Source organism: Exophiala spinifera, assembly GCF_000836115.1.
Source record: "Exophiala spinifera strain CBS 89968 unplaced genomic scaffold supercont1.6, whole genome shotgun sequence".
Taxonomy (NCBI): domain Eukaryota; kingdom Fungi; phylum Ascomycota; class Eurotiomycetes; order Chaetothyriales; family Herpotrichiellaceae; genus Exophiala; species Exophiala spinifera.
The window spans coordinates 812209-829532 of NW_015622518.1; the positions used below are offsets into that span (position 1 = coordinate 812209).

Consider the following 17324-nt stretch of genomic DNA (forward strand, 5'->3'; position numbering starts at 1 on the left):
ATACTTCGTATCTAGTCCATGTCGTTGAATACCTTGCAGATGTCACCATCGACGCTATGTGGACCGCTCCCAACAGCATCCCGTTAGAATGATTGATAGATACAGCCCCTTGAAAAGTGAAGTATGCTTTGCTCCTTTCAGCTTCGGCGATTCCGACACGGGGTTAGCCTATGTTCGTAATCTCGTACTTTTGTTTTGGACCGGATATAATGTCACCTGGACTATGAATTGCCGACCTATGGATTCGGATGTACCCTCTATGGAACCGCCGTTCAGTATGCCAACAGTTGTCGAATTCTATAGACCGCGGGCCTCATTGAGCAAACAGAGCCCAAGCACAAGGCGCACGCCCCCACTTTACAAGTCCTAGGGAAACTATCCTGGAGGCTAAACTCCGAATTTTGCTTATCTAGAGGTAGTATTGCTGTCTACTACGGTTCTTCTGGGGACGATAAAGGTGTTCTCACTACAGACGGACGTGATAGCACGAGCAACAACAACAAAGCAAACATGATTGCCTCGACGAAAAGCGAATTACTGCCGTACAACACCAGCGACATCGTGGCCAGTAACTATGTCCACGAGCGAAAGCACGTCCGCGTTGCCTTTATCGGGGCAGGGATTGCCGGTATAGGGTTCGCGTACAAGGCGCGCCAGATCGAGAACCTCGACTTTGTCATCTACGAGAAAAACGCCGACGTGGGCGGCGTGTGGTACGAGACACGATACCCAGGACTCAGTTGTGACGTCCCTGCACACGGGTACACGTACACCTGGGCTCGCAATCCGGACTGGTCTCGGGCGTATGCCAGCGGCGAGGAAATCTGGAAGTTCTACAAGGGCCTAGCTCGGGACTATGGTGTCTACGAGAAGACGAGGTTCCGGCACAAGGTCGTTGGCGCCACATGGAATGTTGAAAACTCGGAGTGGGAGCTCGAGGTTGAGGACCTGGAGTCCGGCACAAAGGTCACTGACAAGGTCGATGTTTTGATCAACGGAGGCGGTTCTCTGAAGTGAGTAGATCCCTCATCCATTCATGGATGACTCCTGAGCCCTGGAAACCCCTCCAAACCACAAAAGGCCGCAAAAGTCGACGATTGTGTCGACACACACTCCGGCTTATTGTTTTGTTTCGCGAAAAAGGGTTTATCGGCATTTCGGATTTCCCCAATCAGTGACTAACTTGATCACGCTTTGGCGATATATAGCAACTGGAAGTGGCCCGATATCCAGGGGCTACACGACTTCAAGGGGACGCTGGCTCATACCGCACACTGGGACGAGAATATTGAACTGAAAGACAAGAGAGTGGCAGTCATCGGCTCCGGTGCTTCGGGGGTACAAATTGTGCCAACGATTCAACCAGGTATGAATGAGATTCTCACGCCATAAAGTATTTGCCAGCCCGACTGACACGATATGAAAAAAATCCAAGTGGTCAAGAAACTCATTTCATTCAATCGCTCCCCAACTTGGATCGCAGCCGAGTTTGCAGGCCACCTTGCACCAGAAGGTCGCAATACACTCTTCAGCGAGGAGCAACGCAAACGGTTCCGCGAGGACCCGGAATACCACCTCCAGTACAGACGGGACGTCGAGCACGGCATGAATGTTAGGTTCCCAAGTTTCTACAAACACTCGGCTGCACAAAAGGCCGCCCGCCAGATGGTCACCGAGGCGATGAAGAAAAGACTGAACAACGATCCCGAATTGATCAAGAAGCTCGTCCCGGACTTTGAACTGGGTTGTCGAAGGTCAGTTTTGTTTTTTCGTCTCGGGTTTCTAGTCTCACTCACACGTCGGGCCGCTCTCGAGTCTCATCCCATCTTCTGAGCAAGACAGGCCACAAAGCTGACTCCTAGGTCTTGTTTTCTTCAGAGCCACACCGGGCCATGGCTACCTCGAAGCGCTTACGCAGCCAAATGCTAGAGTCGTCTCGGCCGGCATCGAACGCATCGTCTCGAACGGAATTGTTTCTCGCGATGGTGAACTCCACGAGGTCGACGTGGTCATTGCCGCCACGGGCTATGACACTTCTTACATTCCTCGTTTCCCCATCATCGGTCTCGACAAGGTGAATTTACAGGACAAGTGGCGAAAAGAAGGAGCCGCCGCCTACCTGTCGTGCGCGGTCCCAGGGTTCCCGAACTACTTTTGTAAGTTCCAAGTCCCTGTTCGGTAGTGAAAATCAGGACATCGCTGGTCCTTTCTCTCCTTCGCGCAGTTCTTGCGCCTAGGGGGGTGCTGCCGCGTAGGTGAGATCTTTGCTGACGGTTGTTTCTCGTTCTTCCGAAAAACAGTGGTGGTCGGGCCCAACGCACCCATCAGTAACGGGTCGCTCGTCGGAGCCATGGAGAAGGAAATTGACTTTGCGCTTGCTTTTGTGCGCAAGATCCAGACCGAAGACATCACGTCCGCAACCGTCACAGACGAGGCAGCCGCCGAGTTTGATGAGTGGAAGAATGATTTCATGCAAGGCATGGCGTGGTCCGGTAGCTGTACGAGTTGGTGAGTTTCTCTCTTTCCCCTGCCGACTCTGGACCATGCAGGAAACTGGCTTTTGCGCTTCGATATCCTGAGGGTTGAGTCATTGCTAACACTAGAGTAGGTACAAAAACGGAACGACCGATGGTAAAGTCATTGGTCCTTGGCCTGGATCGGTAAATCACTTCATGGAGATCATGAAGAGACCGAGATTCGAGGATTTCAAGTATACCTATCGGACTCGGAATCGATTCAGATACTTTGGGGATGGGAGGTCCCCCGTCGAGGCTAGAGGGGAGCATCTGGGCTGGTATATGCAATGATGATCCAAGAGAATTACTATGACTGTAGTGTTCACAATTAAAAGAAAGGGGGTGAAAGCGTAAGCCTTGAATGGAAGGGGAATCCAACCCCTCGTCCACATGTCCCATAGCAGCAGACCTCTGTAGTACTGTCCGAGATCTATTTGGTGGCAGGAATATGCTGTTGTTACTGTCTACCATGATCCTGTAGATGTGCAATACTGTTGCACCGAGTCCGTGGCAATCTTCGCCTTGTTCGGTGAGGACGGCGAGACCCAGTCGTGAGGTAGACCGAGTTTATCAGCAGCGTCCGCTTCGGCGTCAAAGCCAAACAACCACAACCTCCTCTGTTCATGGCCCCAGTAGATGGGATTCTCAATGTCGTCCTTGAGCATGAGCTCATCGCGGCTTCCTTGTAGAGGCCCATCAGGGTGATGGTATTCGTACTGCAGTCTCCGTCCAGCCTTCTGCAGGAATGATACTCTAGGTTGCCGTAATTCCTGATATCTCTGGAGCGTACTCTTCAGTGACGCTCGGTCTGAGGTCGATCGAAGGACCTGGCGGAGGACTGCGGCGTCCTCACAAGCCATGGCCGCACCTGAAGCCATGTATGGGAGCATAGGGTGGACGCTGTCGCCCAGCAGTACAGCCTTGCCCGAAGGATGGACCCATCTGTCGACCAGGTCAAGGTCGAAGAGGCGCCATTTCAAAAAGTTCTGTGATAATAGTTCACATTCAACAGTCAGTTTCTTTACGGATAGTTCTGATGTGGTAGAATAGGTGTCGCATGTATTCATTCGTCGTAAACTTACCTTTTCTGCATGGTCGACAATCTTCCGCACCTGGGGTGTCCAGTCTGCAAAGCGCCTGACAAGCTCGGCATTGTCGCCGATAACAAGGCGGGTCTCGCCGTCTTTGAAGGCTTCATCTCGCATCGACTTGGCCGCGCAGCACAAGACAACATTGTAAACTTCGCCTCCGCGGACTGGGTACCCGATGACATGGGCGTCAGGCCCGCACCAAGATGACACCCATGGCTGTGAGACAAGATCACGCAACTCGGGGTCTTTCAATATATCTTGTCCCGGGATCAGGATGCGATACGAGATGTCTCCTGTGTCAATTGGGGGAAGTTCGTGTCCCTGGAAGTGCGCCCGGGCCTGGCTTTGAACTCCTGTAGTGCCCTCCAATGTAAGCCTACAACTGTGACTGACGGGGTGTTTCAAATATATGGAGATTCGAACGACGAAGAAGACTTACCATCCGCTGCAATAAGAAGGTCGCCGTCGATTTGTTCACCTGTATGAAGCTTGACCGCCGGTAAGTCCCAGAGATACTCGTCCACCCTGCTGTCTTTTCGCACATCGACCTGCAACTCGAGCGCCTTCTGCAACAGCACAGCATGGTAATCGGCACGGTGGACCATAAGGTAGCTGCCGCCAAAGTCCCATTCTGGAATGCCGTGCGACATGTGTTGTAGAATCTGGCCGTCCTTCCAGCGGAGAAATCGGTTGCCGTTGGAATATGTCTTCTTCATATACGTCAAGTCGATGCCCCATCTGTGCAGGAGCTTGAAGCTGTTTGGAGGAATGCGAAGCCCAGCACCGACCTCGCCGAACTCTGCAGCTTGCTCGAGGACTGTGACATCGTGCCCGTCCTGAGCCAGCACGATTGCAGCGAGAAGTCCTCCGATGCCTGCGCCGACAATAATGATACGAAGGTGTTTAACCCGTGTTGAGTGAGGATCCTTCAGAATCATCTTGGCGTGATAGAAAACATATGTCAGAGAGTATGATGTACCAGTTGACGGCAATAGTATAAAAGCACTGCCTTCAAAATTAGACTGTCGATCTTAGAAAGCTAATGCCGCAGCTTAGGACCATTTCAGCCCAAAGGTCGACGGTCTCAATAAAAGCCACAGGACACACAGCTACTCGAATTCACACCGTAACGGGTGTCCTAAATCTGGAGTTGTGAGTGCCGGAAAGTCCCTGGCTGGGACCTGGTGTTTCCAAATCGGGCAGCGCCGAGCAAGTGTGGGCCATGGCCATCTCCATTCTCCAACCCCTACCGTGCACAGTACGTCCGACATGTCGTGTTCATGGCGAATTCTCACCTCGCTTGCAGCGATGGCTTTGCATGGCTCAGAAGGCTCCAGTGTCGATGATCTGAGGCGTGAGTGAAGGGATCGGAGGGGGGAAAGCAAGAGTCGCGAGCAATTAAACCGGCCATTTCTCAGTCTACGAAGGTTCGAAAAAAATATTGTGTGATGCTTCGCGGCTCTCCCCAAATATGAAATGAATCTTCTGTTCTACGTATCTTATGCTATCAAGTAGATGTTTTCATCTTTACTGCTCGTAACGCTGAATGATCACGTTGAACCGATCAGCTTGGTTTGGCGAGACCTAATCCTCTGGGTACAGGATTTTGCAGCTGTCCGGACAATGATCCCATCACGCCAACCCCAACATACCCAACAGCACTGCATCGGTTTCTTCCTCTCCGTTCACATCGCCAATGTATCCGAGCCAACCATTCCCCACTTTGGCAAACGCAGCAGGTGTCTCCGAAGTTGGAACAGGCTCGGGGGAGAAGACATGAGATTCTGTACGTGAGTGTTCGTTAGGCAAATACCATGCCGCGTTGTTGTCGACATTGGTGAGGAAAAGAGCCTTTTGACTGTATGAGGCTGGCAACCCGCTTCTCGGAACCCCTTCTGCGCTTCGGTTGAGATGGACTGTGGTGCGACAATAGGAGCCGTTCTTCCAAGGGAGATTCCATTTCCGAGAATACTTGCACATGTCGCTAGGACGAATGGAGGAGCTGAAAGAACCGGCTAAGACGACTATCCCGCCGCCACGGACGTATTCTATCAGCTTGTCTATCACGTCGTTGTTGACCCTGCTGGCGACGCCTGCATCGGCCACAAGTATTGCCTGGGGTTTTCCATTGCCGTTGAGCATATCCAGAGCCTGCTGAGCGTTTCGAACCTGCGTGAGCACCCCTTTCTGTGCAATTTTGTTCATCATACGTCCGTGGATTCGAGTGTGTCCGAGGGCAAGGGCAAGGGCAATGAATGATGGCTGGGCTTTCCTGGGACATTTCGAACCTTGAAATGTACGGTAGGTTTCAAGCTTCGAAAATACCAATGATGGTTCAGCAAGTGAATACAGAATCTTCACTGTGAATAGCCCTGAGAAGGGGTAGTTGATGCGATGCAGTCAATTGAACAATCCTATGTAACAACGACTCATCGCTTGAAGAGCGAGGAAGGTCCGGTACGTATCGGGACACAATACTTGGCTCAATTATGAGCTAATACGAGATAATGATTGCGTTCAGACGTTGTTGAGCATCTGGAGCCCCGAAGATCTTGATTCGACAATTACCGCACCAGCGTTCTGGAACCCGCTTGTCCCTCTGTTCAAAGATGAGTATTGGGAAAGGCTTTGGATTCAGCAAGAACTTGTTCTAGCTTGCAAGCTAGTCTTTCATTGTCAGGCTCTCGCCATTCCCGGCGCAAGCCTAATGGCCTTGCAACAGTACATTGTTCGTAAGACTGGCGTACGACGTTACCCTTGGGATGCAGAAAATGAATGAATGTTGCTGGCCAACCAGATCGGCATCACGAACACTCCGTCACGACAACTTGCGTGGTGGAGAAAGATTTGGAGTGAGAAGCTACCAGTCGATAAATACACCTTGCAACCCGACTATTGCTTTCCCAAGCCGGAACGGGAGTGGGAGATGAGAGTTAGAGAATGGGCGTCAGTCCTATATTTATACCCGAATATCTGGTCTCAATATCTGTCCCGGAGAATCGCTTTCATGCCTATCTATTGGTAGTCTATAAGAAGGATGGTGCTTCAATAAATCTTCTCTCGAGCGAAAGTTAATGATTCAAGTTTACAGGCCTAGCGATAGTGTGCAGTATTATTTAGATATATTGCTAATATATCCTAATAGCGAAAGGGACGCTCTCGGATAGATTAGATTTGACAAGTATCTCTTAGAGAGCTGGGATATTGAAGACTGTCTCTTCCAGAACGTAACAAATAAGTATGTCCTGTATATCGAAATCAAGATATGTTCCGATATAGTAGATCGCATCGACGACTAGTATAACCTTCCTGCTTAGGGTAAGGTGGTGTGGTGGTGTGGATGGAATGGAGATCAAATTAGGATACTTCGATAAAGTTAACCCTGTCACCTAGCTCGATACCTATTTACCTCATCAACAATTGCCTATATTCTCTTTTCTTTAGAAGATATTACCCTTTTACCGTCCTTTTCACCTGACCGACATGTTACGAATCAGCCTGGCCACCGGCCGCATACGAAGCTGTGACAACGGCCAAACCTCTCATACGGGAAGGATTGCCGAACACACGGGATCACGGGGAGGCTACGACCCCTGGGATCACGTGATCTCTGTTCCTCTGTTCACTATGTTCAGACATAGTAACAGAGAAAGCAGAGGAGGAGGCATATATATACACGGTCATTACATAGACTTACTACGTAGTCAACTTCGTTCACGATCATACCCATACGTTTTGGACTGTGATCACTTCGCTCAAGACTATCGCTCATAGCTACCACGCTCTCAGGCCATACCCTATACCTCCCACATGTCAGGAAACCCTACGTGCAGTGACACCACTGGTGGAGCGAATCGTAACACGACAGTCATTAGCTTCGACCCAAACTCCTTGTGCTCTGTAAAGAATTCCATTTTTTCCTGGCATCTTGTCTAGCTTCGCAACAACATGTGACAATCCTTCCCAGGGCTGTGCGCTTTCACTTGTAGTTGCTTGATGAGAGATATATCTATACGCTTGAGATATTGGCGCTTCAAGAGAGAACGGATTTCTATACGCGGTAGTCGTGGTTTGCCTGTAAGTGTTGAGCGCCTCATTTTGTGGGAAAATGGGGTTAATATAGCTTGTGCTGAAAGCTGTCGAGACGTTGCTGGTGGTATCGTAAAGTTGTGGGAAGTTTGGTCGAGCTGCAATATAGAGGTCGGAGCCCTAGCAATCTTCGCTTGGGGAAACGATTTAATTCTCTTAAAAGCTTTCTGAGTTGCCTGCCCTCACTAGAATTCGCTTCAATATAGTGATCATCATGCAAGGCCTCAAATCCTTCTAAATCATATACCTATGCCTTTGCTGCCGTCCTCTAGGTTGTCTTTCGAGGCGCGAAAACGAGATCCAAGTCGCTTATGGTTATCGTGAAAAAGTCTTTCGAGTCATTGATGAGTCGGCTTCCACTCTCGCCCGGGGCGAAGTAGACGTTGAAGCCAGTAACCAGAAGCGCGATAACCGACCGCAATTCCATCAACGCAAGCTGCTTTCCAATGCAGGAATAGGGACCTGGATTTTGCGTCAGCAACAACGACATTGTACTTTTGGCACCAAGACTGAAGCGGTATGAGCTTACCAAGAGCAAACGGCGCAAAGGCGTTCTTGTTCTTGATCATTCCTGGAGCAGAATACCACCGCTCTGGAACGAACTCGGTCGCACGCTCAAATGCGCTCTCGAGTCGCCCGACTGTGTACGTCGGCGATACGACCGTGACGTCTCCAGGGATGAAGGTCTGGCCGACCATGATACCCTCGGGAGGAGTTACGCGCAGAGTGCCCGACGGCACTGGTGGGTGGAGTCTCAGAGTCTCATTGATGACTCCGTTGAGATAGTCGGCGGTTTGCAGGTCTTTGAAGTTGTACTCGCCGTCGCTGCCTCGCAGTGGATCAAGCTCGGCGCGGAGTTTCGTGACGTGCTCGGGGTTCTGTGCGAGACGGTAGAAAGCATACGTGAGTGTTGCGGCGGTTGTGTCACTAAGGTAATGTTAGTGGATTCATAATACCTTGAGCGCGGTGTGCAGGCCTGATAGTTACCTTCCGGCCACGATGATGAGGCGTGAATCACTCTCCAAAAGCTGTTCTTCTTTCTCCCGTTCGTTAGGTGAAGCTTGAGCTGCGGCATCGATGATCCACGACATGACATCTGGGACCTCCATCTCCATCTGCACAACGGTGGTTAGTATATACTCCATGTCGAGTGTCACAAACGTACCTTCTTCCTCTGCTGGATCTGCTCGGCACACCAAGCAACGAATGTCTTAAAGCCAGCCGACAGACCAGGAATGCTAGTCAAGACACAGAAAATCCAAGGCGCGGGCGTCAAAACTCCCAAAGGCTTCATGCCTTCTGCAAGCAGATTGAGGGCGTCGTTGGACTTGCCGGTTTCCAGCATTCCAAATGATTTTCCGAACGCAATGTCTCCCATCACATCGAAGGAGTAGAAGTGGAAGAACTTTGATGCGTTTAGTGTCTGACCAGAACGACTGCTGATTTGCCTCAGTAGCTCTTTCGAGTAGCGTAAGATGCGGTCTTCGTACTGGCGGAGAGCTGTTTGTTGCAATCAGAATACTGGGCGGCAGTACCCGGTTCGATCATCATACCTTTTGCATTGAACCCACGATCCCAGATCCGCCTCCTCTTGTCATGTGCAGACTTGTCTCGCAGAGTGTGCATTGAGATGTAGGGTAAGTTGGCATCATACCAGGGGGCTTTCGTGCACTTTGTTCCCGGTCCAAGAAGTATTGGCACTGCATTGGGGTCGAATATCGAAACCTCACATGGGCCTGAGACGTATCTGTTAGTGACTGTTTCCAATAGACCGAATGTCGTGAACTTTCCTGTCCGTACAAAATCTCCATACTGCCGGTGAAGGGCATCTAGCTGCTTATAGTTATCTGAATTTGGCGCAAGTTTATAGACATGCCAAAGCTTCGAAGTCTTGAACATAAACGGCCCTGGAAATCTTCGAAGACGATGGAAGAATATGCGATAGACAAGTATACTCGTCCATAACGCCGCATAGTACAATGAGACACATTTTAACGTGAGTGTTCCGGCAGAAATCGCATCAAGGCCTCCGTAACTCCATAGGCCGCCAAGGAGAAGGCAGGGGAGGACAAGTGCGAGACGTAAAAGGAGTGGTCCTTGTACATGGTGCTCTCCACGTATGAAATAAAACCAGTGGCTCAGGACACCGGCCGCTGCTGCGTAGAACGGAAGTCCTGCGCCGTCCATGGCTGAGAATTAGTATGTGTCGTGTGCGGACAGAGTTGTTTTTCAATTTGTGAGTAGAGTATATAGATCCGAGCCACCAACCTCTTTGACAGTACAAGAGAGCAGCTGGCCTCTTCTTGAATGCATGTGCAATGAAGGCAAGTCTTGCAGGTGTGATCAATTCTGGGGTATGCGCCAGTCTCCCCCAGACGGAGATGTTCCTGGCCTATGGGTGTCGATCCATGCCTATCGGGTCACAGCATACGGGCCGAAAATTGCCGGTCGGGAGTCAGCTCGAGGCAAATCCGCACTTCGTTAGTCCGACAGTAAGCAGTCCCGACGGGAGGGGGCTGATGGCTGATTTAAAGACGTTTCAATCATAAAGGGTATTTGGCTGCGATCGGTCGGCGCCTCGATATGGTCCGTCAGTCATGAAGGTTTCAAAATCCTCGAACAGAAAGTACTCCGGGTTAGCAATAGCTTCTTGGAATGGATTGTCCAGGAGCGCCACGGAAAGCTCCACAGCGGCCGTACTGGTTTCGCTCGTTGGTAGCAGTTCACTTGACTCGGCGGACGTATCGACATTTGCGGAATCGAGAGCCATGTCTCGACTGAACAAATTTCGACCCATGCTCTGTTCAAACTGCCCTCTTCCCGTGGCGCCACTTCCTTCTGCAGTAGCCCAAACAGGCATCCCTGCGCTAGGTAGCCTTTCGGGCGCGGTTGGTGGAGAAGGAATACTTGAACTGGTATCGTATCTTGTGGGAAACCGACCACGGGAGAGGAAGAAATCCAGCGTTTGACAAATCTGTACATACTTCTGTGGGTCGGAGACGACAATGTCAATTCCGGACACGGATTTAGTCGTCGCAAGGGTTGCAGAGCTTGTCCGGCCCTGCCTCTGATTGCTTGATATGTTGCTTGTTGAATCAGATCTCGCTGTTGAAGGGGAAGTGGCATCTTCCATATTCATATCACTCATCAACTTTGCCATGTTGCTCAATGCCCTATCAGTTCCTTCGTATCGCAGTTGCAGTACTCTTAAAAAGTCTTGGTATATGTTCGTTCCGTAAGTCTGTGAAGGCCTTTGTGGCTGTGCACGATTGGTCAAGTTCAAATTGTAGCAAATCGATGGCAGAGCCAGGAAAGCGACCCTACCAAGGGTCAGCACACGACCTCTTGAGGCAGCTTGTGGTCTTACATGCTGATTGGAGAGTAAGTTATCATCCCAGCTTCAATAATCGCCCTCAAACTTTGTGCGGTGCTGCGCAAAGCAGCTTGGAGTTCGTTCTTTGCGTGAAGCCGTTCGAAAGAATGTTGTAACGTCTCGCTTACAGTAAGCATGATGCGATGATTGCACAACGCAGCTTTAGCGGATCTTGATCGAGAATTAGGTGATGAAGTCAACAAGGCATTGGTAGGACACGAATCTTACTGGAACAAGATGTTGAGCATGTTGCTGAACAGGACGACAATACCGACTTCGTTGCCGTTGTGATGACGGGGCTCAATGATACTCACCACCTGCTCGTGCCACTCATTCAGGTTATCTGTGAAGCTGTAAATGCGAGTCATAAGTTCGAGATGATCATCATTGGCAGTTGTGCTGTCAAGCGGATACAGCAGCGAGAGGATATCTGTGACGATGGCGCAAAGCTCACATAAGGCAATCAGAGATTTTAGTATCGACATTTTTGTCGAAGCAGTGCACACGTGCGACCTCTCAATTTCGCTCCTCAAGTCATCCTCCGTTAGTGGCGGCCATACATCGTAGAATGCCTTCGAGGAGATGAATATTGGTCGTCGAAGTGCCAAAGACAAAGTTCTGTCCCGGATAATACAGCACCACCACAGCCGTTTCATCTGATTATATCTAACGGCATCATGGACCGCGTACCTGTAGAACTGGTCGGCTGATTCTGCTTTGGCGTGATTGATAGCTATCCCTAGCCAGTGACTGTTGATGTGCGGCTCGTTGAGCGGGACGTGAAACGTCATGAGCAATGCACCTTGCGCTTTGATCAGATTGCTTCTTTGGGTGCCAAAGTCGTATAGAGCCTGCGCAAATATCAGTACTTTCTCAGTAATTAGGACTGATGCGCAAAAATCACCTTTGCGCGGCGATAGTAGGTGGCTCGCGCAAGTCGTGTGTTGCAAAATCCCAGAAACTGTAAGACTGTCGTGGGCACGAACTTTGAGTTGGGTCAGCGTCAGCGGCTAAAGACATGCAAAGACACGATTTCAGGTTGAGAGATGGAATCGGGGAAGGCAGGCGGAGGCCTAGACTCACACTGCACGCTGCGAGTAGCATCGCCTGAAAGACGAACAGAGACATGCAAGAAGAGTTGCTCCTACTAGACTGGTTGTCGAGATATGTATCCCAGAAGTCCCCCTCGTTGATCAACGGTAGATGAGGATGTATATACAGGAAGTATGCTTTAAGAAGCTCGTCGAGATAACGTCGTTGAGGCACTTGGAGGCTGCCAATGTGTGAGAGATAGTCAAAATCTTCAACCAGAGTATTCCTTATGAATAACGTTTCCAAGAAGGGATAAAAGGTGGCTTCAACGTAACCTCCTAGATTTGGCCTTCCAAGATCTTCTGGCACTGACTCTCCAGAGGAAGTAATTTGTGGCAAATGACGCTTGTCTCCGGCCGCGGCAGACCTGGGTATCTGTGTCACAGAGCTCGCTGGAAGAGAATTCTCGACATGGGAGGAGGCCATTGTCGGAGAAGCATCTATTTCAGCGACCAGGTCCTGTATGACTGGGAGTGCTTGGATACTCGGGTTGACTGGGAGTGGCTGCTGCGTCGCAGTCCCATTATTGTAGTGCTGTGGAAGGTCAACAAGCGTCGAAGGCATCGATGTCGAGCTCGGACGTTGTGCTGTACACGCATCCTGACCAACACGTTCTTCATTGTTCAGCTGTGGTCCTAACGACGTCGAAACGGGGACGAGCCGACTACTTAGTCAGTGAGAGTGTTCAGAAGTCGCGTATTGTCCACTCGAGCAAGGCTGCATCTCACTGTTTTCTCGTCTTCCTGGGAATGACACAAGGCTGTGTGTCTGATTTACAATTCGTACAAGGTATCCCATTTTGCATGACATCGCATCGCACCTTGCGATTGCGGCACAGGAGACAGGCTCGTGAACCCCGTTTCCTTCGCTCGACGGCAGAGACGGCCGGCGAGCTCTCAACGTGTTCGCTCTCTTGCATGTTTCCAGTGTCTGCCGTTGTCGGGGTCATGCCCCTCACGATGGCAATGGTGGGAGGGTATTGAAGCTCATAGGGAGTCCAAGGCTGTACGTGAGACTCTAGGAGAGGGTCGTGCAACATCAACAATTGACCGGGGAATGGAAATTGAGATTGTTCGGATCCGAATGGTGCGATCTTCGCCCACCTGGAGAAAAGATTTTCGCGGGGAGCCGAAGCCACAATCTGGGGCCAAGCTATAACTCGGAAGCTGCAAACGTGTCGACGGTGAAGCATAGCACCGCTTCAACAAAGTACGGAGGATCATTACGCACTCTCCAAAGTTTCCCGGTTGATACTACTGTAGACGGCCTTTTCACACACATGCCCAATAGCCAACTTGCAAATCGATGACGCGTTCATTAGCTTCATGCATGATCCGTCAATCCAAGGATCAGAGCATCGAGTCCTCTTCAACCTCAAGACTCCTCTCATGATTAAGCTTTCCAGCAGCAGTGCGGGGGAGTGGAATGATTCGGCCGGTCTTGTTCATTTTCAAGCTCGTGATGTTTCCGTCCCATCCCTGAATACAAGTTCAGCCGAGACCGAAATATACCGAATACTGCCGACTTCACGTCACGACCTACTTTCCAAGCTCCAAACCCCTCAATCAAGACAGATGCACTGCGTCGTGCGTACGAGTACGAGGGGGATAACATGTCCTTGCTGCTTTGACAGCAGACTTCGGCTCACCAGTGAATCGTTGGTCTCATGAGCGTGTGGTAAGAGTCGGGCTGCATGTCGAGGATGCCCAATACCTAGAACAGTTGGGATGCTATCGAATGCCGTCGAAGCCTTTATTGGACGAGCTTTTCGAAACGTACTTTCGACATGTGCACCCTCAACAACCTGTTCTAGAGGAAAGCCACTTCTGGAAGCTATACAATGATTCGATCCCAACAGAAGTGGTGTCTCTTTTTCTATTTCAAGCGATGCTGTGTGCAGCTTGCAGTGTATGAGATTTTGTTCACTAACTGTTCAGTTCATACCACTGAGTACAACTCAACGACTCGATTTCGGCTGTTTCCTTGCTGCTTGTAAGACGTTCTACCGTCGAACAAAGGTCAGAGATATTTAATCAAGTTAGTTACCACAACTAATCCGTAACACTTCGCTTATAGGCATTGTTCCATGTCGACTCTAATAGAGATGCTGTGTTAAGTGCCCAAGGTGCCTTACTGCTCACAACCTATGTCTCATCCTCGGACGCAAACTTAAACACTTATTGATTGAGCAATGCGATCTGCCTTGCGAGATCAGTTGGAGTAGATCAGCAAAAGAATGATACTCAGAAAGAGTCTTCGCGACTCAGGGATTCGCTCGACCGATTCTGGTTTTGCTGTTTGCTTCGTGACCGTTCACTGGCACTTGGCCTCCATCGGCCAGTGCAAGTGGCTGTCGATAAGAGCTTCACTGCTGGAGTGAAAGACAGAATTTTTCGTCATACAATACCAGGAACCCTTGAGACCGATCTGGGATCAAAGTGTGATTCAACCACGACACTAGCTGCCCAGTGGGGGCTTATCATCTTACTTGAGCAGGTTCTCGGGGTATTGTCGCTTTGTCCCTCGGGTAAGGAACGTGGCAATTTGGGTCAGACTATAAATCATACCCAGGCGTGCTCAGATGCACTGGATAAGTGGTACGTACGACGTAAGGCGAAAGACAACATCGATCACCTGGTAGATTAATCCGCCATTCTGCAGCAAAACATCCTATGCATATACACTTTTACGAGGGAGACCAGATGGAGAGCCTTCACGTGGACGAAATGGCGACTGGGTCAGGGTCCGAGACTGCTGCGGAGCTGTTCTAATGTCTTTGAGTATGGAACTCTATCCAAGAGACAAGCTACGCACACATACAAAGGTAACAATACAGCTGCCACTGCGCCGGTACATCCATTTTCTTCTGTTCTATATTCTCGCCTTGACAACCTTGAGTTTGGATTTTTCCCTAAGCTCTCTCCTCAAGATCGTTCCGGACGGGTTTTTCGGAATCGACTCCACACACTCGACGCCTGCTGCTAGCCATTTGAAAGACACAGTTCTTTCCTTGACATAATCGTATACCTCTTGCTCGGTGATGGTAGTGCCAGGCTGTCTTACCACAAACCGCGGGGCTTTTCATCCCCGTCGGCCGTTGGGATACCAATGACAGCAGCAGCGGCGATGCCAGGATGCTCGAGGAGAAGTGCCTCGAGTTCGGCGGGAGCCACTTGGTTCCCCTTGACCTTGATCAGTTCTTTGATGCGGTCGACAATATAGAAGCATCCACCTTCATCAACGTAAGCAACGTCTCCTGTCCTTAGCCATCTCTTTCCGTCGTTCGAAAAGGTCTTAGCTGTAGCCTCTGGGTTTCGCCAATAGCCTTTCATGACGTTCGGCCCGCGGACCCAGAGTTCACCGGTGTGCTCAGGGCCACGGGCAGTGACCTCTGAAAACGACTCGTTACCCTGGGCGTCGGTCTCAATTCGCATGATCATCGCCTCGCAGTTTGCGTTGGGCTCGCCGACCCCGAAAGACGCCGATTCCTTGGTTGAATCCAGCCCAGTAAGGAGCAAGTAACCTCAGTCATGGCCCAGCCCTGCCTCATGTTGAATCTTTTGCCGCAGATCTTTTCCAGGGCGCGGCACGTCTCGCTGTTAAGAGGAGCTGCTCCAGCACAGGCTGACTCGATACTGCTCAGGTCAAATTTCTTGGTGGCAGGGTGCTTGACAAGGGTCACCGCAATCGGCGGGACTAAGGTAAGTTCGGTGATTTTGAACCTTTGGATGTTCTTCAGCATCATTTTTGCCATGATGTTAACGGGAATCTCGCGAAGAAGACTGCCAGCAATGAATATCGTCTGGGCCATGGCATGGTCAGTGGCAAAAAGCAGAACCAGGCTGCTCTCTGATTGTGTTCAGCATAGCCAGGGAGCAGGGTCTGTAGGTGATTAAACTACAGAGTGTTGGCGATATAGTTGAAATGCGTGACTTCAACGCCCTGGGGAACACCTGTTGTCCCGGACGAGTAGTTGAGCGCGATTGCTTTGTGACATTTGTCTCCCTGAACGGCGGTCAGCCATGGAGTTGATCCAGGTCCTTTGGTTGATACTCACCGGCAGCTCCCCCCACTGGAAGTTTTTGGCCTCTTCAGCCGGTGCCATCAGCTCAGACCAGTCTTTGCACCCTTGAAGAGGTGACTGTCTAGCGCTCTCGCCCGACAACACTTTCTCATTGAAGGTGTACATCCTGCCAATGTCCAACTTGGCTTATTCAGTAGCTCGGACACCAGTCTCGATAGACTGATGCGAGCAGAGCAAGTAAGTCGACCCCGAGTCGCGGAGTTGATTCGCCAACTCCCCTCGGAGTAAAGCTAGGATTCGCTCCAGTGAAGATGCCGCCTGCCATGACGATACCCATGAAGGCAACGGGGGTGGCGATCGCGTTTCCTGCAAACACACCAGCACTCGATCTCCTGACTGGAAGTTCGGACTCCTCAGCTGAGACCACAATCGGAACTGGTTACGCGTGAGGAAAAGCCCCTCCGGCCGAGCAGCGTCGATGAATGCTGTCTTGTCATGCAAATCCTTTGGGGTGACTCGAACAGCAGCATCGGGAATGAACATTGTGATAGCTCGATAATCCCACCGGGACTTGTGCGACATCTTGACGACTTTGTGCTTTCTCTCCTGATCCTGCACGCTCTCAACAATGAGTTGCTCTCTCACAGGCGGATTGCAGGTTGATTAGTCTGGGAATAAGTCAACCTAGTGCTCCGGCAACTAGTCAGCCCTCGGAAGTCTGCTTGACTTTGCACACAACATCCAAATTTCCCCGCCAACAGATGACAGGGAGTGTTGGTGCGAGAGCGAAACCTCGGTCCAGGCGCAAACAAGATCTGCACACAAGCCACAGTGAGGTTGGCAAATGTGGCTCAGTCAGCGGCTTGCGCGACCATGCGGAAGCCGATCTAGCCTACTGTATGGTTGACCGTAAGCCAGTCTGGTCTGGGGTCGAGTGCTCAAGCAGCTTGCCAGGGACCGAAAACAGCCGAGAACGACAGGTCCTGTGACGACCGGAATAGGCAGCGGAGAGAGTCCGGGGTTATGTATGGAGCACCCCTGTCGACATAGACAGCGCTTTTGTGTATACATATAGCACCCCAGGCTCCAGGATGAGCTCTGATCTCCCAAGGAACTTCTCGCAAGTCTTGTTTGCTGGG

The 17324-nt window shown here is 50.7% G+C and overlaps 7 protein-coding genes across 7 annotated transcripts; 1 reads left to right on the top strand and 6 right to left on the bottom strand.

Annotated features, from left to right (window-relative positions):
• Positions 1 to 510: 510 nt before the first annotated feature.
• On the top strand, positions 511 to 2807 carry PV08_08213 (uncharacterized protein; the record flags this gene model as incomplete). Its single annotated transcript, XM_016382539.1, has 6 exons — positions 511 to 1013; positions 1209 to 1366; positions 1436 to 1754; positions 1879 to 2156; positions 2301 to 2508; positions 2609 to 2807. The coding sequence occupies 6 exons, from the start codon at positions 511 to 513 to the stop codon at positions 2805 to 2807; spliced, it is 1665 nt and encodes a 554-aa protein (XP_016233242.1).
• Positions 2808 to 2980: 173 nt separating this feature from the next.
• Positions 2981 to 4545, bottom strand: PV08_08214 (uncharacterized protein; the record flags this gene model as incomplete). Its single annotated transcript, XM_016382540.1, has 3 exons — positions 2981 to 3502; positions 3599 to 3960; positions 4047 to 4545. The coding sequence occupies 3 exons, from the start codon at positions 4543 to 4545 to the stop codon at positions 2981 to 2983; spliced, it is 1383 nt and encodes a 460-aa protein (XP_016233243.1).
• A 694-nt stretch (positions 4546 to 5239) lies between these two features.
• On the bottom strand, positions 5240 to 5812 carry PV08_08215 (uncharacterized protein; the record flags this gene model as incomplete). Its single annotated transcript, XM_016382541.1, has 1 exon — positions 5240 to 5812. One exon carries the CDS (start codon positions 5810 to 5812, stop codon positions 5240 to 5242), a length of 573 nt encoding a protein of 190 aa, XP_016233244.1.
• A 2152-nt stretch (positions 5813 to 7964) lies between these two features.
• Positions 7965 to 9883, bottom strand: PV08_08216 (uncharacterized protein; the record flags this gene model as incomplete). The annotated part of the gene is made up of 5 exons (XM_016382542.1): positions 7965 to 8158; positions 8226 to 8623; positions 8684 to 8811; positions 8862 to 9196; positions 9250 to 9883. The coding sequence occupies 5 exons, from the start codon at positions 9881 to 9883 to the stop codon at positions 7965 to 7967; spliced, it is 1689 nt and encodes a 562-aa protein (XP_016233245.1).
• A 352-nt stretch (positions 9884 to 10235) lies between these two features.
• On the bottom strand, positions 10236 to 12587 carry PV08_08217 (uncharacterized protein; the record flags this gene model as incomplete). Its single annotated transcript, XM_016382543.1, has 5 exons — positions 10236 to 11016; positions 11064 to 11240; positions 11298 to 11920; positions 11974 to 12054; positions 12153 to 12587. The coding sequence occupies 5 exons, from the start codon at positions 12585 to 12587 to the stop codon at positions 10236 to 10238; spliced, it is 2097 nt and encodes a 698-aa protein (XP_016233246.1).
• A 2633-nt stretch (positions 12588 to 15220) lies between these two features.
• On the bottom strand, positions 15221 to 16350 carry PV08_08218 (uncharacterized protein; the record flags this gene model as incomplete). The annotated part of the gene is made up of 4 exons (XM_016382544.1): positions 15221 to 15649; positions 15685 to 16003; positions 16060 to 16166; positions 16219 to 16350. 4 exons carry the CDS (start codon positions 16348 to 16350, stop codon positions 15221 to 15223), a joined length of 987 nt encoding a protein of 328 aa, XP_016233247.1.
• A 21-nt stretch (positions 16351 to 16371) lies between these two features.
• Positions 16372 to 16767, bottom strand: PV08_08219 (uncharacterized protein; the record flags this gene model as incomplete). The annotated part of the gene is made up of 1 exon (XM_016382545.1): positions 16372 to 16767. One exon carries the CDS (start codon positions 16765 to 16767, stop codon positions 16372 to 16374), a length of 396 nt encoding a protein of 131 aa, XP_016233248.1.
• Positions 16768 to 17324: the final 557 nt, after the last annotated feature.